We start from the raw sequence: 23,196 nt of genomic DNA on the forward strand, positions 1-23,196 counted from the left end.
GGTACAGAGATGATTCACTAGGCTGATTCTGGAGATGAGGGGGTTACCTTATGATGATAGATTGAGTAGACTGGGTCTTTACTCGTTGGAGTTCAGAAGGATGAGGGGTGATCTTATAGAAACATTTAAAATAATGAAAGGGATAGACAAGATAGAGGCAGAGAGGTTGTTTCCACTGGTCGGGGAGACTAGAATTAGGGGGCACAGCCTCAAAATATGGGGGAGCCAATTTAAAACCGAGTTGAGAAGGAATTTCTTCTCCCAGAGGATTGTGAATCTGTGGAATTCTCTGCCCAAGGAAGCAGTTGAGGCTAGCTCATTGAATGTATTCAAATCACAGATAGATAGATTTTTAACCAATAAGGGAATTAAGGGTTACGGAGAGTGGGCGGCTAAGTGGAGCTGAGTCCACGGCCAGATCATCCATGACCTTGTTGAATGGCGGAGCAGACTCGAGGGGCTAGATGGCCTACTCCTGTTCCTAATTCTTATGTTCTTATGTTATGTTGTTATGTTATCGCAGTATGACTATTGGAACTTGTATTTGGAACTTGAAGGAAGCAGGGCAGAGTTTGAATCTGCATTCAACTAGCCATGAACATGTACTTCTGTGTGATTGGAATAGAGCCTCAAATGTATAAATGTAACTTTCTTGACAGGACAGGTGTTTACACATAAACACACGCTGCTGAGGATTGTAAAACAGCAACTCATACCCAGACACTGACTGATCTTTGTGTTGGGTGAACATAACAAACGCAAAGAGTGTTCTGCACTGAATGTAGAAAATGGAAGGTTTACTTTTGAATGGGAAGAATAGTGACATTGCACTGTTCATTTGGCTCTGTGCTGCTAGTGGTTCAGTGGGGTGTACGAGTGGGATAGATTACTGTGTTTGTGCCGTGTAGAAAAAATAATGGGATTTTTAATGGTTCTTATCGTTGCCAAGGTCCGAATTCCGTCCAATGTGTTTCCAATGACTCTGTCAGTGAAGCATTGCAAATAATGCCTTAGCATTTTATACTGCCAAAGCACCACGCCATATTTGGTCACGGGTTAATGAAGGTCCTGTTTGTTTGAATTTGTCAGAGATTGTTTTTTTGTGGTGAGAAAAGATTTTAGTTCAGCCTGCAATCCCACACACATTGTACAACTCTGGCTATTACCAACTGCCTATGACATAGCGTAGCTGGGAGGAGGCATATGGAAATGATACTGAACTAGACAAAGCAACTGGAAGCCCAGCACCATTAACCATAATAAGTCAATGTAACTCTGTTTTGATTCAGCAAGCTGATGGATCATCGGCTAATGGGAAATGACCTTAAAGGGAGAAATCACTTGGGAAATTCATGGCATCTCCTGAACCCGCGACCTCTACCACCCAGAAGGACAAGGGGAGCAGGCGCATGGGAACACCACCACCTCCACGTTCCCCTCCAAGTCACACATAGTCCTGACTCAGAAATATATCGCTGTTCCTTCATCGTCGCTGGGTCAAAATCCTGCAACTCCCAACCTAACAGTACCTTCACCACACGGACTGCAGCGGTTCAAGATGGCAGCTCACCACCAACTTCTCGAGCAATTAGGGATGGGAAATAAATGCTGGCCTTGCCAGCGACATCCACATCCCATAAATGAATTTTTAAAAAGATCGTTTTGAAAACTTATTGCCCTGTTGCCTGTAAGAGAACTCGTTGCACTGTGTTACTTTGAATTGCCATTTCAAATATTATTTAGTATCTTTTAATTCATGGCAGTTGCTAGATGGTGATATTATTGTTTCACCAGTTGTGTTGTTGAATTTGGCTGTGTTATCAACTAGGTGAGGTTTTCTTACCAGTTGACATATGACTGAACTTTGCTGACAGCAAGTAATCTTACCCACGCACTGCATATCAGAAAGTTGTTGTTGTGCTGCCTACAACTCTCCGATATGTGCTGGCAGTGCTGCCGCTGTGAACTCTACTCCATGTTATCTGCCTTTATTCAGTTGCAAGCATGAAACCAGATTTACTCGGAATGATGAAAAAGATAACCATAGGATACCACTGAAGACCATGTCATATTGTTGGCTTATCCACCTGTCGGAGATGCAGGCTTGAAATGGACGAAATAATTTAAACACAGTCACCATGAATATGGCCTTGACGCAGATTAGCCATGATCTCATTGAATGGCAGAACAGGCTCGAGGGGCTAAATGGCCTCCTCCCATTCCCATGAGTATTCCAGGATGCTCCAAACATCATATACAGGTACAGAGTCACGAATCCGTAATTCCAAACACCTGAATTGTCTGAAAACCAGACATTTTTGTGGTGGCCAAGAGGGCGGCGAGGGACAAGGAAACCGGTAAAAAATGCAGCGCTGGGGGGCCATGGGAATCGGCTGGAGACGAGGAGCGGGGAATCAGCGGGTGGTGGGAATCGGTGGGCGGCGAGGAGCGCCAACAGCAAGATCCGAAATCCGGCAAAATCCGAAAACCGGCACGGATTCGGTCCCGAAGTTGTCAGATTTCAGATGTTTTATTTATTTGAGATTGTTGGTACGATCAGATTGTGTTTTTAGGATTGGATTGCTGAGGAGAGTTTAAGGATTTGTCCCCGTTATCCGCACCTTAAAGTAGTGAGAGACCTTTGCGCTGGACAGTATACATTATATATTACAGTGTGTACTGAGGTAGCTAATTCCAGCAAAAAAGGATGTTACAGCTGGCTTCACTGGACCTGAATTGCAGAGAGTAAAATCATTTAGGGTTCCCAGTCCTGATCACAATCCAGCAATCCCCACTGAAAGTGCTGGTATGTAAAAATTGAGTGAGAACAGGATTGAGCTCCGCGGTGAAGCCTCCACAGTCGAATATCCTATCAGTGCTGAGAGTTAAAGTTCACACACGAACAATGCTGTTCCTAAAAGGTACTGGACGGGGTGCCCTGGAGGGTGCCCAGTGTCGGTGGACTTGTATTCCAGCAAGATGTTTATGGGCTGGATTTTGTTCACAGCGGTGAACGAACGGCACTAGCTGTTCATTACACTTACACTTGCCCAAGAGTAACATCATCAAGGTCGAGGTCGGTGATTGGAGCATGGGCAGATACAGCAGAAGCGGCGAGATCGGACGAAGGAGGGCGAGAGACTGTAGAGGGATCCGATCGGGGCCCAGGAGAGACGTGAGTTTGGGGCCCAAGGGCAGTACAGCCAGCCCACACTGCGATATGTGTACGCACTAGGTCCGTGCAGCAGAGCAGGTCTCCAGTCGTCTTGGTTAATCCTTGCCATTGGACCAAAACCTAGCTCTGACAAGCCCGTGTGGTGGCTGGTGTGCAACGGTCACCACATGTTCAAAAAAATCCATGCAGAGGCATCTTCCATCCTTGAGGATGTAGTTCAGGACCTGGAACATTAGGTCCTTCATTGAAACACCTGTGAACTCATCCTTTTTTGGTGTGGAAGCAAGCCATCCTCGTTTCGAGGGACTGCCTATGATGATGATGACTTGCCCAGAGACGTTCTATGGGATTTTGCACTGGAACTTACTGTAAATTAGAGAGGCAAAACGATTCTAGGCCCTCTGAAAGGGCATCTCGGACCTGTGTAAACAGAGCAAACAATGGAGAATCTCCTTACCCAATCAGATTGCACAATAGTTAACTCTTAAGTCTTGAATAAAGAATCTGACCAGATACTGTAAGCTCAAAGTAATATGTGACCATAGTCCTTTATTACAGATCTCCAGCCTGTGAAGCCTCCTTATGTACAGGTGCTCCCAAGGATTGTGGGATCCCTTGGGACTCCAGGGAATGAGCCCTCTGGTGATTAAACAAGGTATTTACAGGTTTACATAAATAACATTAACGATCAGCACAGAGTCTGAACCAGGAAGTGTAAGCTTAATTCAGTGTCAAATCAGGTACAGAAAGTGAAAGAAAGAGAGGGAAAGAAAGAGAGATAAAAGAGACAGACAGTAAAAGAAAAATGACTATTTTATTTTTTTACAATCTTCAATAATAAATAAAATCTGAAGGAATGAAACTCCACACTTGTAAAAGTTAATTTTCAGTGCCAGAGAGGTTGTTTGGCAATGTACTCTCACTGGAATGGACAAGCCCTAAATTTTTCTGCGAGTTTAACGGGTAAGTACCATTCCATGTATTTCAATGGCAAGTCTCTCAGTGAAATACCTTTCTTGTGTAGCTTCTAGAGGAGCAGGGCATACCTGACAGCAACGTCCAGGTTTCCGCATTTAACGGCACAGGTGCGGTTATTTCTACAGCAAAATCTGGCAGAATATCTAGAGGAGAGAAGAGCAGAAAAATTGGTGATGAGCAGGAAAATATATAGTTAAATACATGCACCACAATGATTATAGAATGCAAGGTGAAAGTACTGTTAATGTGAAGTACTTATGTCCCTCATGTCTATTAGTTGGCGTTAGTAATGTCAGTCAATGGACCCAGTCTCTCAAGAATCTTTTTGCCTGAGAACGATAGATTTTTGGATATTAAAGGGATCAAAGGATATGGGGATAGTGCGGGAAGGTTGAATTAAGGTAGAAGATCAGCCATAACATTAAATGGCAGAGCAGGCTCAAAGGGCCGAAAGGCCTACTCCTGCTCCTATTTCTTATGTTCTTATGCGTCAGTGGGTTAAATTCACATTATTTCAATTTTAAATGAAATGGTCTGTGGAGAAGCCTGTCAAATACTGATTGTTTTATAAGCATTTGAGGGATGTGATCGGGGTAGATTAAGCCATTCTTCAATCACAGTACAATAGTATTTTAATCAGATGCAAGATTTGGCTGACTGGCTCTTTCTCAATATTTATATTTGATTGTTTATTCTGAGGTTTAAATGGAAAATCATGCATATTTGTTTGGAGGCTTTATAAAAAAAATACGCGAGTATGTCTTGAGAAATGGTCCATGATTTTTGAAGTCTGTTGATGACTCGAGATTAATCATTTTTACTTGTGCATCAAAAATAAAAACAGATGTAGCAACAAGACAGAACGAGTACAAGCCATCTATTGTACACAGCATCAAAATCACCATCTGGAGTTTCAATTACATGGGATCAATTTTCAGCCTTTTTTGAGTCTCCTAATTTCAGTAATAAGGGAAGCAATGAAATTAAACCTCATTGTCTTACTTGTCAAATATCTTTAAACATTCAGGTGTGAAAGATTTGTTTTACTTCAGGGATCGGCAACATACCATTTCAACTAAGTGCTTTTCAGTCTAGTTTTTAACTTTATTGTTTAAATCTGTTTCATGCTTGGGAGTTCTGTAATAACTGTTAGCCGAATTGTGACAAGGGAAACGTGTAGACCAAGGGAATCACCGGGCAGGAAAAAACACCGCCGACTTCACTGGACTGCAGACAGGAATCACCCGGCAGTATAACTGCAGGCCAGCAATCACCCGACAGTAAAACACACCGCTGACTTCACTGCAGGCCAGATGGGGTTTTTTTAACTCCAAAGAGTATTCACTTACACATTGTGAAGAATGAAAAAAAAAACCTGTCCTGAAATCTGTTTCTCTAAAGAGGTGATTAAACAAAGTGCTGCCTTGTGCTACGAGGAGATTCTCTGGGCCAACATCCTCTCCTCTCTGTACCTCAGCAAACAACAAACGACTCCGTGAGGAATCGTGCAATTTTCAGTAAGCTGCTTGATCAGGGATGGTGAAACAGCCAAGCCCAATTCTATCCTGAGCCAACATCAATATGCGAGCATCTCAAGTTGGCCCATCATCCCTTATGTCTCTCATCTCCCCTGTCTTCCACCCTATCACAGACCTTCCCTTTTGTTCTTTCCTCCCCTCCCCCTTTCAGTGCTCCTTCAAAATTTGTTCATTTCGAACATTTGCCAGTTCTGAAGAAGGGTTATCGACCCGAAACGTTATCTCTGCTTTTCTCACCACAGATGCTGCCTGACCCGCTGAGATTTCCAGCATTTTCTGTTTTTAGTTCAGATTCTAACATCCGCAGTATTTTGCTTTTATGTCAATATGCGAGCAGTTTTCTTTAGCAGGGTCACTGGATGGTGAGGAGGGTGGGGGGACCATGGCTCACTGAGGCCAGCTATACTGCCCTCGCTGCTGACCCAAATGAGATTAGCTAACTCAAAAACTGAACTTAAACTCGAGTGTTAGTTTGGCTCAGTGGTAGATCTCTTGGCTTGAGTCAGAAATTCGTGAGTTCAAGACCTACTCAAGGACTTGACCACAGAGCCCATAGGCTGACAGTTCAGTGCATTCATGGAATGTAGTCTTTCAGATGTTAAACTTAAGGCACAGTCTGCTTGTCCAGTTGGAAAAAGAAAGACAAAGATAGACTTACATTTCTATAGCACCTTTCACGACCACTGGATGTGTCAAAGCGTTTTGCAGCCAATTAAGTACTTTTGAAGTGTAGTCAGTGTTGTAATGTGAGCCAATTTGTGCACAGCAACTTCAACAAACAGCACCGTGATAATGACCAGATAATCTGTTTTTGTTATGTTGATTGAGGGATGAATATTGGCCAGGACACCAGGGATAACTCCCCTGCTCTTCCTCTAAATAGTGCCATGTGTTCTTTTACATCTACCCGAGAGAGGTTCAGTGTCTCATCTGAAAGACAGCACCTCCAACAGTGCAGCACTTCCTCACCACTGCATTGGAGTGGCAGCTTAGAATTATGCGCTTGTCCCTGGAGTGGGATTTGAACCTACAACCTTCTGACCCAGAGGCGAGTGTGCTGCCCACTGACCCAGTGGAAGTGAAAGACTCCATGACATTATTTGAAGAAGAACAAGGAATGCTCCCAATGTCCTGGCAAATGTTCCTCCCTCCACCACCAAAACAATGTCAATGCTCATTTATCCCTTTTCTGTTTTGGGGACCTTGCTGAGCACAAATTGGCTGCCACATTTGCCAGTCTTCAGCCAATTCATTTCACTGCACACAACATCAAGAAACCATTGAGTAGACTGGACACAGCAAAGAATATAGAGTCAAAATTCGGGTGATAACGTCACCCATTAGCGCCGGAAAGGGGCGGCTAACGGGTGGCAAAGGACTTACCATCGGCGGGGAGCGGGTTCCTGGCCTCTGGACAAATTTAGTTGGGCGGCGCCAAGAAGCAGTGCTGTACGCTATACCGCCACCCATGGGGTGATGTCATCGAGCGTGCCGCGGCTGTGAAATTAGGTAGGTATGGTGGTCTTACCGGCAGGCGTTTGTACAGCCTGGAAAAGCTGTCGGTACATCAGGGATCCCAGGGCAGTATCATCCAGAGATCAAGGTAAGTTGTTATCTTTAATTTTTTCAGTATTTATGTGTTAATGGCACCACTGGGGAAGTGTGGGCGTGGGTTAGAGAAATCTTCAGAAACATTTTATTTTTCAGTTTTTTCAACTCGCCTACCATCTGGAAATTCGGTCGGCCTCCTGAGCTACCTGAGCTGGCATTGAGTGTGCAACGCCACTTTTAGCACTGCTCCCTGATCTTTGCCCGGAAAAACTGAATTTGGCAGTTTGAGGCGGTGATTACCGCCTGCCGGTAAAGTCACTCTTCAGGCGGTGTCACCGCCTCAAAAACGGCGGTACCGGGATTTCGGCCCCTATAGCTCCCAACAATATCTCCGCTGTAGTGCTGAAGATCTGTGCGTCAGAACTAACCGCGCCTCTAGTACAGCTACAACATTGGCATCTTCTCGACAATGTGGAAAATTGCCCAGGTATGTCCTGTCCACACAAAGCAGGACAAATCCAACCTGGCCAATTATCGTCCATCAGAGGCAAATCCCAATCATCAGCAAAGTGATGGAAGGAATCATCAACAGTGCTATCAAGCAGCAATTACTCACTAATAACCTGCTCACCACCATCTTCCCAAGGGCAACCAGGGATGGGTAATAATTGTTGGCCTTGTTGGCAGCGCCCACATCCAGAGGATGAATTAAAAAAAATAACGACAGTGATTATATTTCAAATGTAATTCATTAGCTGTGAAGTGGTTTGGGACAGCCTGATGACATGAACGGTTCTATATAAATGCAATTTCTTTCTTTGTGACCATCTGCTGGAACATTTTACCCTCTGAATATTTACTAAGCTTATTAAATTGAACCAAATTGAGATTTTCAATATTGTTTGTTATTCCAACAAGTTCACTGGACTAAATGTGAAGAATCAGACCAGGCATGAAATCATTTTAACTCCTGAACTGTTAGACGAATTTTTCAGCTAAATTAAAGATCTGCAAATTAACTATTATTTTTTGGATAGTAAATACATTTCCAACTACAGAATATTCAACTGCTTCCAACCATTGAATGTTATGATTCAATAGGTACAGTATATTTGTTAGAAGTAGCATTGAGTGTGTAAAATTAGATTTTTAATTTATTTCCTTTCTTTCCTGAAACTGGTTCTCGCTGGTATGATGCCAGTTACCTTCCACTATCACACTCAGACAGGCAATGCAATGAGTATTAACAGGCTATTCCGTCATGGAGCGTTTAAGGATCTCGTCCAATGTTCACACGGGTGGTGTGTCTATGGCCCCAAGTTTCCACATGATTTGCTCCTGATTTTTAGGAGCAACTGGTGTAGAACGGAGTATCTTAGAAATCGGAATTCTCGTCATTTAGTTTGCTCCAGTTCTAGTCAGTTAGAACAGTTTCACTTTGGAACAGAATTTTTTTTTCAAAAGGGGACGTGTCCGGCCACTTGCGCCTGATTTCAAAGTTTCGTGAGTGAAAACTTACTCCAAACTAACTTAGAATGGAGAAGGAGATTGGGGGGGGGGGGGGGGGGGGGGGGAGGAGATTGGGGGGGGGGGGAGGGGGAAGGAGATTGGGGGGGTGGAAGAGATTGGCGGGGGGGGTGGGGGGGAAGGGGGAGGGAGGCTGAACGGGCCAGGCCCGAGACTTCGGGCAGGGCCCGTCCCCAGCACCAGATTTACAGGTAGGTGGCGTTGGGTCGGGTCGGGGGGGTGGTGGGAGGGAGGTCGGTTCGGTTCGGGTCGGGGGGAGGGAGGGAGAGGGAGGTCAGGTCGGGTGGAGGGAGGTCAGGTCAGATCCAGTCCGGAGGCGGGGGGGGGGGGAAGCGGGTGTCGGGTCTGGGGATGGGGGGGGGCGGGTGTCGGGTCCAGCGGGGGGGGGGGGGAGCGGGTGTCGGGTCCGGTCTGGGGGCGGGGGGGGGGAGCGGGTGTCGGGTCCGGTGCGGGGGTGGGTGGGAGGGGGGGAGCGGGTGTCGGGTCCGGTCCGGAGGCGGGTGGGGGGGAGCGGGTGTCGGGTTCGGTCCGGGGGCGGGAGTCGGGTCAGTGTCAGGTCCGGTCCAGGGGCGGGAAGCGGGAGTCGAGTCGGGTCGGGAGGAAGCAGGAGCTGGCCGTGGGAGGAGCCTTATTCACGCAGCCCCAGTGAGGCCATTGGGCCAGGGCTAGGGGCTTCATGCTTCGGGCCCCTCCCACACAGTTTCGGGCGCCTGGAGCTACTGCACTTGCGTGCCCACTGTAGCGCGCATGTGCAGTGCTCCCGGCACTGTTTTCAGCGCAGGGACCTGGCTCCGCCCCCTACAGCTCCTGCTGCGCTGCGTCGAGGGCCAGAAGACCTGCAGGAAGGTGGAGAATACGGAGGGTTTTTTTAGGCGGACTTTGTGGCGCGAAAAACGGGCGTCCAGGTCGGGACTGCGCCGTTCTAGGCGCGGCTCGAAACTTGGGCCCTATAGGTGGCCAATCCACTAGGGCCCATTTTGAGCCCCCACCATATTTCTGCAACTGCTTCCAGCTTTATATATCCACTTTGGCAGAAAAAATAGAAAAGCAAATTTTAAAGTTAAATGGAGAAAAATTGCAAAGTGCTGCAGTACAAAGGGACCTGGGGGTCCTTGTGCATGAAACACAAAAAGTGAGTATGCAGGTAAGCAAGTAATCAGGAAGGCAAATGGAATATTGGCCTTTATTGCAAGGGGGATAAAGCATAAAAGCAGAGAAGTCCTGCTACAACTGTGCAGGGTATTGGTGAGGCCACACCTGGAGTACTGCGTGCAGTTTTGGTATTTAAGGAACGATATACTTGCATTGGTGGCTGTTCAGAGAAGGTTCACTAGGTTGATTCCAGAGATGAGGGGGTTGACTTATGAAGATAGGTTGAGCAAATTGGGCCTATACACATTGGAGTTCAGAAGAATGAGAGGTGATCTTATTGAAACATTTAAGATAATGAGGGGGTTTCGACAGGGGGTGGATGCAGAGCGGATATTTCCACTCATAGGGGAAACTAGAACTAGGGGACATAGTCTCAGAATAAGGCGCCGCCCATTTAAAACTGAGATAAGGAGGAGTTTCTTCTCTGAGAGTTGTAAATCTGTGGAATTCTCTGCCCCAGAGAGCTGTGGAGGCTGGGTCATTGAATATATTTAAGGTGAAGATAGACAGATTTTTGAGCGATAAGGGAGTAAAGGGCTATGGGGAGTGGGCAAGAAAGTGGAGCCATGATCTTATTGAATGGTGGAGCAGGCACGAGGGGCCAAATGGCCTACTTCTGCTCCTATTTCTTATGTGCTTATTAACTAAGGATAAAGCTAAAAGATAAATCTGGGGATCTTAGAAGAGTCAAAATTCCTGTGGCGTAGCAATCAACAAAGCAAATAGACTAAAGCAATGAATCAATAAAACAATTAGAGGGAGTCATGCCGGAGCTGCATTGTGTTCGGGTCAGACCACAATTTGAGCACTGTATCTCATTCTAGTCACGGGGGTAGAGGTTCAAACACAAGAGGCATTTCAAAGAAAAACTGAGATTGCTCCTAACATCAGAGAGCTGCAGTATGAGGAATAATTGAATCGAATCATAGAATGGTTACAGCACGGAAGGTTGAGCCTGTGCCAGCTGTCTGCAAGAGCACTTCAGCAAGTCATAGAAACATAGAAAATAGGTGCAGGAGTAGGCCATTCGGGCCTTCGAGCCTGCACCGCCATTCAATATGATCATGGCTGATCATTCCCTCAGTACCCCTTTCCTGCTTTCTCTCCATGCCCCTTGATCCCCTTAGCCATAAGGGCCATATCTAACTCCCTCTTGAATATATCCAATGAACTGGCCTCAACAACTCTCTGCGGTAGGGAATTCCACAGGTTAACAACTGAGAGTGAAGAAGTTTCTCCTCATCTCAGTCTAAATGGCTTACCCCTTATCCTTAGACTATGTCCCCTAGTTCTGGACTTCACCAACATCGGGAACATTCTTCCTGCATCTAACCTGTCCAGTCCCGTCAGAATCTTATACGTTTCTATGAGATCCCCTCTCATCCTTCTAAACTCCTGTGAATACAGGCCCAGTTGATCCAGTCTCTCCTCATATGTCAGTCCTGCCATCCCAGGAATCAATCTGGTGAACCTTCGCTGCACTCCCTCAATAGCAAGAACGTCCTTCCTCAGATTAGGAGACCAAAACTGAACACAATATTCCAGGTGAGGCCTCACCAAGGTCCTGTACAACTGCAGTAAGACCTACCTGCTCTTATACTCAAATCCCCTAGCTATGAAGGCCAGCATACCATTTGCCTTCTTCACCGCCTGCTGTACCTGCATGCCAACTTTCAATGACTGATCAACCATGACACCCAGGTCTCGTTGCACCTCTCCCTTTCCTAATCTGCCGCCATTCAGATAATATTCTGCCTTTGTGTTTTTGCCCCCAAAGTGGATAACCTCACATTTATCCACATCATACTGCATCTGCCATGCATTTGTCCACTCACCTAACCTGTCCAAGTCACCCTGCAGCCTTTTAGCGTCCTCCTCACAGCTCACCCAGCTTAGTGTCGTCTGCAAACTTGGCGATATTACACTCAATTCCTTCATTTAAATCGTTAATGTATCTTGTAAAGAGCCGGGGTCCTGGCACTGAGCCCTGCGGCACTCCACTAGTCACTGCCTGTTATTCTGAAAAAGACTAGTTTATCCCGACTCTCTGCTTCCTGTCTGTCAACCAGTTCTCTATCCACATCAGTACATTACCCCCAATACCATGTGCTTTAATTTTGCACACCAATCTCTTGTGTGGGACCTTGTCAAAAGCCTTCTGAAAGTCCAAATACACCACATCCACTTTTTCTCCCTTATCCACTCTATTAGTTACATCCTCAAAAAATTCTAGAAGATTTGTCAAGCATGATTTCCCTTTCATAAATCCATGCTGACTTGGTCCGATCCTGTCACTGCTTTCCAAATGCGCTGCTATTTCATCTTTAATGATTGATTCCAACATTTTCCCCACTACTGATGTCAGACTAACCCGGTCTATAATTACCCGCTTTCTCTCTCCCTTTTTTAAACAATGGTCTCTTTTAGCCCTAACCTTGGCCCTGACCACGACCTCAGCCCTGACCCCCGAGCCCAGCACCAGCCCTGACCCCAGACTCAAATCTGACCACTGCCCCGGCCCGAACCTAGCCCTGACCCCGAGCCCAGCACCAGCCCTGACCCCAGACTCAAATCTGACCACTGCCCCGGCCCGAACCTAGCCCTGACCCCGAGCCCAGCACCGGCCCTGACCCCAGACTCAAATCTGACCACTGCCCCGGCCCTGACCCCGGCCCGAACCTAGCCCTGACCCCGAGCCCAGCACCGGCCCTGACCCCAGACTCAAATCTGACCACTGTCCCGGCCCTGACCCCGAGCCCAGCACCAGCCCTGACTCCAGACTCGAATCTGACCTCTGCCCCGGCCCTGACCCCGGCCCGACACCGAAGCCGGCCCTGGCCCCAGCAACAATCCCGACCCCTGTTCCTTACTCACCGTAATACGGCTCGAATAACTCGCTGGAGGCGGCGAAGAAATCCTCCATCTTGAAGTCATTGGGCCCTTTTAGCGTCATCCCGAAGCCCTTGGCGTGCCACAGCACGTACTCCGAGAACCCGCCGGGCCCAGCACACACATCGGCAAAGTACAGCAACTCACCATCCTTATCCCGAACCAAAGGCTTCTGGGAAACAGTCAGAAACAGTCAACACACCGCTCGAACTACAGGCAGCGCGAGAGACAGGGCTCCTAACTGCAGGCACTCCCCCCGCCCTATCCCCATAGCCCTGCAAATTATTTCCTTTCAGGTACTGATCCAACTCTCTTTTGAAAGCCGTGATTGAGTCTGCCTCCACCCCCCTTTCAGGCAGTGCATTCCAGATCCTAACCACTCGCTGTGTAAAAATGTTTTTTTTAACATCGCCTTTGGTTCTTTTACCAATCACCTTAAATCTGTAACCTCTGGTTCTCGACTGCCAATGGGAACAGTTTCTCTCTACTCTGTCCAGACCCCTCGTGACTTTAAACACCTCTATCAAATCTCCTCTCAATCTTTTCTACTCTGAGGAGAACAACCCCAACTTCTCCAGTCTATCCGTGTAACTGAAGTCCCTCATCCCTGGAATCATTCTCATAAATCTTTTCTGCACCCTCGCTAAGGCCTTCACATCCTTCCTAAAGTGCGGTGCCCAGAATTGGACACAATACTCCAGTTGAGGCTGAAGCAGTGTTTTGTACAGGTTCATAATATCCATGCTTCTGTATACCTCTATTCATGAAGCCCAGGATCCCATAAGATTTGTTAACTGCTTTCTCAACCTGCCCTGCCACCTTCAACGATTTGTGCATGGTAGGTAGTGGAGTAACAGTTCTACAGGATGATTCTGGAGTATTGGGCCGATTTGGCTGAGGAAACAGGCCTGGTAGATCCTGACGAAATCTGGGCTTCAGGGACAACTTAAGAAGAGAATTGATTTGAAAGAAATATCATGGCACTGAAAAGCTAGGTCTGGTACATGACATTAAACTACACGCTGATAGTTAGTCAAGGGGACACAGGTTCAAACTGATTGATGTCAGGGAGCGATCAATGCATGGAATGGATTTCTGGGAAGGATAATGGAGGCAAAAATCTTGGCGTCATTTATGCAAGAATTGGAAGCCCTGTAAGATCTGACTGGAGAGATAAACGAAGACAACACAAGCCTTCCTCATCTGTATTTGCACTGTGATCATGTGATTCATATTATTAATCAAAAGTTTGATAATAACTGGGAATAAATAAGTCCTGTTTGCATCAATATTTAACAGCATTATCAAAGATATTAACCGTTGGATTCACTTAAAAGAAAATCTGAATTAAAAAAAAAGGAAATCATGGAAATACACAGCAGGTCAGCAGCGAAAAGACAGGTTATGACATTTTGGGCATGCGCCATGCATCAGAGCACCTGACTCAGTGATGTGCCATTTCAGTAAACTCAGAATCTGGGAATTTTAAAAACCGTTTGTGTGGAACCGAAAGGCCGTATTTCCCGAATACCTCGCTTTCAGCACAATCTTTGAGATGACACATGCTGGGTTAAAAGTTCAAGCAGCCTTTCTGATGAGCATGGATAGTAAATTGGGTACGAGATCAAAGCAGAGGTGATCTCCACATGAAAGCCATTCGAATGTGTCAATTTGGTCACCTGTGTGTTGTAGTAATAAAATTCATGGCAAGAGTCGATTGCGTCAATAAACCAATTTCAGGAGGTTGAGTGGCTGGTTGTTTAGTTTACATTGTCATTCTGTTAGTGCAACAAAAGTACATACAAATACTATGATTTGTGGATGGTATGTATGGAATATCGAGTTTGTATGAGAGATGTGAGAGATGTGGCCCTTACGGATAAAGGGATCAAGGGGTATGGAGAGAAAGCAGGAATGGGGTACTGAAGTTGCATGATCAGCCATGATCATATTGAATGGTGGTGCAGACTCGAAGGGCCGAATGGCTGACTCCTGCACCTATTTTCTATGTTTCTATGTAACACTATTTTAGCACGCACTGGAAACGGAACGTGTGTGTCTCGAGACATCAATCAGTTTGAACCTGTGTCCCCTTGACTAACTATCAGCGTGTAGTTTAATGTCATGTACCAGACCTAGCTTTTCAGTGCCATGATATTTCTTTCAAATCAATTCTCTTCTTAAGTTGTCCCTGAAGCCCAGATTTCGTCAGGATCTACCAGGCCTGTTTCCTCAGCCAAATCGGCCCAATACTCCAGAATCATCCTGTAGAACTGTTACTCCACTACCTACCATGCACAAATCGTTGAAGGTGGCAGGGTACACTAGAAGTTGGGGTGTATGTCTCAGTAACTTTCATACTGGTTTTTGTGTAGTATGAAGTTTAAATAAAGACCTGATCCTGCCATTACTACAACTGAGTGTGTGTGTGATCTGACGTTTAAAGCAATGTAACAAAAAAGAGCAAGAAAGCAGTTCGCCGGTTTGTACTGTAAGTAACCCCGGTGATCAGTAACGTTCCTACTGTGCTTTTTTCAGGTGAACAAATTCCACCTTTGGATCCCTCTCAGAGTAGTAGCAACGGAGCTTTCAAAGTTCGAAGACACAGGGTAGAATCGAGCAAACGCTGCTGCTGAGCAGGCAGCTGTGTTGGAGATCAGGCCCGAGCAACGTTGAATCATCATCATCATCCTCGCACCAAGCAGCCAGACAGGAAAAAAGAAAAAAAAGAAACATTTTTTTGTGTTATTGTTTGAATTATTTAGCAGCCTCGAGGTTATGTTGCATCGATTGGGCTGCTGATTCTTTCGTTTCGAGCACACTGTTGTCCTGCTTTCATGAAGTTACTGCAAGAGGTTCCAGGGAGAGTACGTGCTCTATGAATAATATGTTGTCCTCCTTCCTTCTTCCTCTAATTTTGTTGCCCTTTGCTCTTCCTCTTCAGTGACTGAAGTCCAATTTACTTTTTGTACCCACTCTTGGTTTCAAGCAGCCAGAAACAAATTAAATCTTCTTCAGTGTAATCCTAATTTATGTGCATTGCCCCCAATCACAAGTTACTTCAGTTATCCCTATCTGATTAAAGAAAAACAACCAAACCTTATTAAATGACTATGAAACACAGTGAAAGCCAAACAATGTTCCTTTCGTGCCCCATATTTAAAAGGTGTTAAGGCGTATGGTCGTATAAAGGTTAAAATGACTTCTATGGTAATCCTGTCATCTTGATGGGAAAAGGAATTACCTTGTGTGGCAATGAGCTATGAAGACCAGGAAGATCCCAGGATTGATTTTAACTAGGGTGGCAGTTGACATCGTCGACTTTGGAGTCAGCAGGGGAAAATCAGTCAGGATTCTCACTTCTGCTCGCTAGCCAGTGACTCCTGCTGGAATGTGCGGATGCAGGGCGAGGACAGAGTGAAGGAAAGCCAGGATTCTTTTCCACTATCGCCAAGGGTGAATGGCTTTCCCCATACTCATTGGCTAGGCTCATAAACGAAGAAGGGCCATTTGATGCCCCAACAAGAGCCAGTGACTGCAGGAGAGAAGACTTGGATTTATATAGTACCTTTTACGACCACCGGACGTCTCAAAGCGTTTTAGAGCCAATGAAGTACTTTTGGAGTGTAGTCACTGTTGTAATGTAGGAAATGTAGAAGGGGAAAAAGTTGATGAAAATCGTTCTTTCTATGAATGGCAGAAATTACCAGGGCTTAGTTAAGAATACAAACGAAAGAATTATAGATTAGGTACAAGAGAGTCAACAAATCAAGACATGCTTCCCATAAATGTGCTTATAATGCCGGATATTCTGGTGCTCCATCAATATGTTGCTGTCTTCAGCTAGCTTCCCCATCACAAAGCCCATCAATTCTAGTTTGCGTCTCCCTGTGAGGTGCGTAATCTGTCTCAAACGACACCGGTCTTTGCTTCTTTTCTAATCCAGGCTTCTTCAAGTTTAGGTTATCTTTACCAGAAGTTATTAAAAAGAATACTTGCCATTTCCATTTCCTTCGCGAGTCTTTCTTGTGGAATAATGGAGTGTGACTGCTGATTTTATACCAATTTGTGTTGAATTATGAATTGTGTATGTGCTGTGCACATGAGTGCTTGGAACTGGGCTGAAACCGCCTCATACTCATTGCATTTTTGACCTTTAGCACAGTAAGAAAGCATGCAACATGCAAGGGCCATTCAGTCCGTCAAATCTGTTCCTTCCACTGACCATGTACAATCTGCTTCTCAAAGGTAATTCAGTTAAACTCTGGAATATCTGCCTAAGTTTGCATTCTACATAATTCAACTTTGATTCTTTGCTTTCATTATCATGACATTTCCATGGTCCCAGCAGCTCACAAGCCATTATGTACTATATCGGGCCAGAACTTACTGTAACCGACGCATGGACAGCACACGCTGTTTGTTAGACTTGATCATGCCTGTTTGATTTCCATGAGCTTTTGCACGGCAACTTACTGCAAGTGGGAGATTGAAACAGCGCGGCGCCCTCTACTGGGCATCTGGAACTTGTGTGATACAGCGCAAGAAACTGTGTCTTGTCTTAACCCATGACATAGAGGAATTATAACATAAGAACATAAGAATTAGGAGCAGGAGTAGGCCATTTGGCCGCTCGAGCCTGCTCCATCATTCAATGTGATCATGGATGATGTTCTACCTCAACCCCACTTTCCTGCACTATCCCCATATCCCTTGATTCCCTTAATATCCAAAAATCTAACGATCTCCGGTTTTAATATACTCATAGACTGAGCCTCCACAGTCCTCTGGGGTAGAGAATTTAAAAGATTCACCACCCTGTGAGTGAATAAGTTTCTCCTCATCTCGATCGTAAATGGCCGACCCCTTATTCTGAGACTGTGACCCCGTTAATGAACAGGGCTGAGTCAGAAGCAGGAAGTGTAAGTTAGAATCGTGAATTCAATGTCAAATCATGTGCAGAAAGCGAAATAGAGAGAGGGAAAAAAAAGATTGTGTTAAGAGAGAGAGAGATAAAAGAGACAGGAAAAAAAGAAGAAAAAAGGAATTTATTTTTGTTTTAATCTCCAACATCAATTAAAAGCTAAAGAATTAGACTCCACACTTGTAAAAGTTAATTTTCAGTGCCAGAGAGGTTGACTGGCAGTAATTAAGACTTACAATGCCGTTAAAAAGGGTACTCAGACTGAAATGGACAAGCCCTAACTTGCTGTGGCGAGTTTAATCTGTACCTACGACGCAAGTACCGGAACTTCATGCTACTCAATACATTTGAATGGGGAGTCAGATGGCAAGATGCCATTTTTGCACAGCTTACAGAGGGTAGGCCCACCCGAGGCAGCCACTGCTAGGTTTTCACCCCTCCCTATGTCTGTAACCTCCTCCAGTCCCACAACCCTCTGAGATATCTGCACTCCTACAATTCTGACCTCTTGTGCATCCCCAATTTCAATCACTCCACCACTGTCAGCTGTGCCTTCAGCTGCCTAGGCCCTAAGCTCTGGAATTCCCTCCCTAACCTCTCTACCTCTCTTTCCTCCTCAAAACCTACCTCTTCTGCCGTAATATCTCCTTATGTGACTCGGTGTCAAATTGTGCTTGTTATCGCTCCCGTGAAGCACTCTGGGATGTTTTACTAGGTTAAAGGTGCTATATAAATACAAGTTGTTGATATTGTTGTTAACTGCACTTGTCTGATGTTGTGGTCCAATTTGCGCATAAATAATGATGATCACCGTTAGCCTCACTCTTATTTTTACAGTAAATTCTGGCCCAGTGTGTTGGATCACCCTCGTATCTATACATATCCCTATAATCTTCAATGCTGCCCCTAACTATTTATCCATCACCCTTTCTTTTGAAGGAGTTAACCAACACAGCAGCAACTGCTTTTGCTGAGAGTCTGCGCATATATTGTGCCATCGCGGAGGGATTTCTTCTAGCCTCTGTTAGAAAGGACTTTTCATCAGTTTTGGCTTAGATTTAGACCCATCGCGCCATCCATTCCAGCAGCCCCTTCGCTTTTCCACAGCAGCAACTTCTATTTGCCTCCCTCATGGTTGAGTGTGCTCGCTTCATGCTGACAATGTGGTCTTTTCTCAATATTGTGAAGATTTTCTATCTAAAAGTCAGAATAAAGTCGGCAGGGATTGGGGCTCTGTAGTGGGATTCTCTCTCGTTTTGTTTCCTTTTGTCATGTGTAGCAAGTATTCTTCTATTCCTAGCTCCTATATTTTAGTTACAGACATCATTTATTACAGGTTCCATATGTTTTTGGTTTTTTGCAAACCCATTCCGACTGTGGCAGTATAGGTTGTTTCTGGCGCATTGCTAGGGAGGGGTTGGGCACTGCATTACTGTACACCTGATGTATTCCCGATCTTTAGGGTGCAGCCTTCAATGTCTACAGCACCATTTGGTGCTAGTATAACAATGGTACATGTCCTATCATCATTTTCTTTAAACTATTTTCAGATGGAAACATGCAGAATAATTGAAAGTTGCCAATAACCACCTTTTCTGAGTTTGGCTCCACTGAATGAGCAGGGGTACAATGGTAAGCTTGATCTTCCTGTGCTGTGTGAGCTATCTTGCACAGATTTAGCTCCAGGATCTTTGCAGAAAAGTGTACCAGAAATCAATTTCACTTAATGATGATCAGTTTTCAACTGTAAAACTTTATGTCACAATGCGTCACTAAATTGATTTTTTTTCATGGACTGGTACATTGATTCTGGCCCAATGCAAAGAGTTCAAATGAACACATAATACAAATTTAAAGGCCATATTGCGTAAGACATTTATGTTTTTGGTCCCTGATCTCATTTATTTCTGTGCAATGTGCCACGCACTATCCCGCACTAGAGGAAGGTGAGTGACATGCTCCTAGGTTTCTGTGAGGGTATTTCTGTGGTTGGCCATTAGGAAGTGCACGAGGGTAGCACAGGGTAGCTCCACATTTAGTCTCAGTCCTAGAATCATAGAATCGCAGAAATTTGCAGCACGGAAGGAGGCCATTCGGCCAATCGTCCTCTCTTCCCTGTGGAGACACACCTGGCTTCTGCTCAGTACCTTCCTGTGAAAGTTGGCTCACATTGGTAACTGGTCATGCAGGAAGACATGGGCACAAAGCTGCATCTCCTCACTCCATGACACGGCACAATAATGATGGCTCCAAGGCCGCTGTATTCCATGATCTTTATGATGCAGAGACTAGAAAGGCTTACTGGTTTGTGAAATGCGGATCACTGATCGGAACTAATAACTGCCACAATTATTGAACTGCTTTGTTTCATAATTATTGAACCTCTGCTGCCACTGATTTCTTTAATTGCTTCAGGTTAATAGCCCCGCTATCATACAGAACTTAACAGCGGTTACTGAATAATCACACGTTATGGTTGTTTGGTGTAACTTGCTGCATAAAAACATCCCGACTAGATTTTGTTTTCAAGTTAATCATAATTACGGAGATGCTGCAAATTAATCAAAATGTTTTTCATGTGATATTGGCAGCCATAATCGAAACATGGCGACAGTTCGAATGAAATCTATGCTCCTGACTTGGTGATCAATATATAAATTGGGACTGAAGGATTTATTTTGATATAAATCTATAGCAATCATAATCACAGGGTTTTTCATGACCAGAATCTTTGGCACCAATGTGGGTATTTTGTCAGTCAAGTGTAACTCATTTTAATGCTAAGCGTATTTTCAATTAAAATATGTGTTATTTTTTAGATTGGGCTGGTCCCATGTAGTACATGTCAATTAAATGGGTACAATGGCTGTGTTATTCTCAAGCACTAATACTGTATAGTATTACTATTAACATATCAGTGTTGCTTAAGAAACCCTACCTTTATCTGAAGATGAGCAGTTTCAATGTACATTTAATAAACATAATTTCATAACAATTCAACGTGTGAGCAGTGAGTGTTGTCTCAGTGCATTACTGTATGGGCAGAAAACTATGGATCACTGCACAGCATTCAAAATTTCAGAATGGCTATAATCATTGTGATGCTATTTATTTGCAAATTGTTATTATTCACCATGTAAACTTGACAGCATTTTAAATTCAGGAGGGTTAAGTATCTCCAAATTTGCGGATGACACTAAGTTGGGTGGCAGTGTGAGCTGTGAGGAGGATGCTATGAGGCTGCAGAGTGACTTGGATAGATTAGGTGAGTGGGCAAATGCATGGCAGATGAAGTATAATGTGGATAAATGTGAGGTTATCCACTTTGGTGGTAAAAACAGAGAGACAGACTATTACCTGAATGCTGACAGATTAGGAAAAGGGGAGGTGCAACGAGACCTGGGTGTCATGGTACATCAGTCATTGAAGGTTGGCATGCAGGTACAGCAGGCGGTGAAGAAAGCAAATGGCATGTTGGCCTTCATAGCAAGGGGATTTGAGTACAGGGGCAGGGAGGTGTTACTACAGTTGTACGGGCCTTGGTGAGGCCACACCTGGAGTATTGTGTACAGTTTTGGTCTCCTAACTTGAGGAAGGACATTCTTGCTATTGAGGGAGTGCAGCGAAGGTTCAGCAGACTGATTCCCGGGATGGCGGGACTGACATATCAAGAAAGACTGGATCAACTGGGCTTGTATTCACTGGGTTTCAGAAGAATGAGAGGGGATCTCATAGAAACGTTTAAAATTCTGATGGGTTTAGACAGGTTAGATGCAGGAAGAATGTTCCCAATGTTGGGGAAGTCCAGAACCAGGGGTCACAGTCTGAGGATAAGGGGTAAGCCATTTAGGACCGAGATGAGGAGAAACTTCTTCACCCAGAGAGTGGTGAACCTGTGGAATTCTCTACCACAGAAAGTAGTTGAGGCCAATTCACTAAATATATTCAAAAGGGAGTTAGATGAAGTCCTTACTACTCGGGGGATCAAGGGTTATGGCGAGAAAGCAGGAAGGGGGTACTGAAGTTTCATGTTCAGCCATGAACTCATTGAATGGCGGTGCAGGCTAGAAGGGCTGAATGGCCTGCTCCTGCACCTATTTTCTATGTTTCTATGTTTCTATGTTTCTATGTTTCTATGTTTCTATGAATGGCGGTGCAGGCTCGAAGGGCCGAAAGGCCTACTCCTGCACCTATTTTCTATGTTTCTATGTAAGAAAGAAAGAAAGATTTGGAGTTATATAGCACCTTTCACGACCATGGAATGTCTCAAAGCACTTTACAGCCAATGAAGTATTTTTGGGTGCAGTCACTGTTATACAAAGCTACTTTGCACACAAGCAAGCTCTCACAATGTGATTATATATTAGCCAGGACACCGGGAATAAGTCCCCTGCTCTTACATAAGAATACAAGAAATAGGAGCAGGAATAGGCCATAACACCCTTCGAGCCTGCTCCACCATTTAATATGATCATGGCTGATCCGATCATGGACTCAGGTCCACTTCCCTGCCCGCTCCCCATAACCCCTTATTCCCTTATCAGTTAAGAAACTGTCTATCTTAAATTTATTCAATGTCCCAGCTTCCACAGCTCTCTGAGGCAGCGAATTCCACAAATTTACAACCCTCTAAGAGAAGAAATTCCTCATCTCAGTTTTAAATGGGCGGCCCCTTATTCTAAGATCATGCCCTCTAGTTCTAGTCTCCCCTATCAGTGGAAACATCCTCTCTGCATCCACCTCGTCAAGTACCCTCATAATCTTATATGTTTCGATAAGATCACCTGAATTCCAACGAGTAGAGGCCCAACCGACTCAACCTTTACATAAGAATTAGGAACAGGAGTAGGCCATCTAGCCCCTCGAGCCTGCTCCACCATTTAACAAGATTATGGCTGATCTGGCCGTGGACTCAGCTCCACTTACCCGCCCACTCCCCATAACCTTTAATTCATTCCCTTATTGGTTAAAAATCTATCCATCTGTGATTTGAATACATTCAATGAGCTAGCCTCAACTGCTTCCTTGGGCAGAGAATTCCACAGATTCACAACCCTCTGGGAGAAGAAATTCCTTCTCAACTCGGTTTTAAACTGGCTCCCCCATATTTTGAGGCTGTGCCCCCTAGTTCTAGTCTCCCCGACCAGTGGAAACAACCTCTCTGCCTCTATCTTGTCTATCCCTTTCATTATTTTAAATGTTTCTATAAGATCACCCCTCATCCTTCTGAACTCCAACGAGTAAAGACCCAGTCTACTCAATCTATCATCATAAGGTAACCCCCTCATCTCCGGAATCAGCCTAGTGAATCGTCTCTGTACCCCCTCCAAAGCTAGTATATCCTTCCTTAAGTAAGGTGACCAAAACTGCACGCAGTACTCCAGGTGCGGCCTCACCAATACCCTGTACAGTTGCAGCAGGACCTCCCTGCTTTTGTACTCCATCCCTCTCGCAATGAAGGC

General features: G+C 45.0%; 1 protein-coding gene across 2 annotated transcripts in view; it reads left to right on the plus strand.

The window, feature by feature from the left end:
• The window catches only part of rab31 (RAB31, member RAS oncogene family), a 180,145-nt gene extending 159,428 nt beyond the window's left edge, over positions 1 to 20,717 (plus strand). For both annotated transcript variants that reach the window (XM_070896138.1, XM_070896147.1), the window contains one exon: positions 15,349 to 20,717. In XM_070896138.1, the coding sequence (XP_070752239.1) occupies positions 15,349 to 15,446 (98 nt within the window). In that variant the 3' untranslated portion in view covers positions 15,447 to 20,717. The remainder of the gene's footprint in view (positions 1 to 15,348) is intronic.
• Positions 20,718 to 23,196: the final 2,479 nt, after the last annotated feature.

Source organism: Pristiophorus japonicus, chromosome 1 (genome assembly GCF_044704955.1).
Source record: "Pristiophorus japonicus isolate sPriJap1 chromosome 1, sPriJap1.hap1, whole genome shotgun sequence".
NCBI classification, from domain to species: Eukaryota; Metazoa; Chordata; class Chondrichthyes; family Pristiophoridae; genus Pristiophorus; species Pristiophorus japonicus.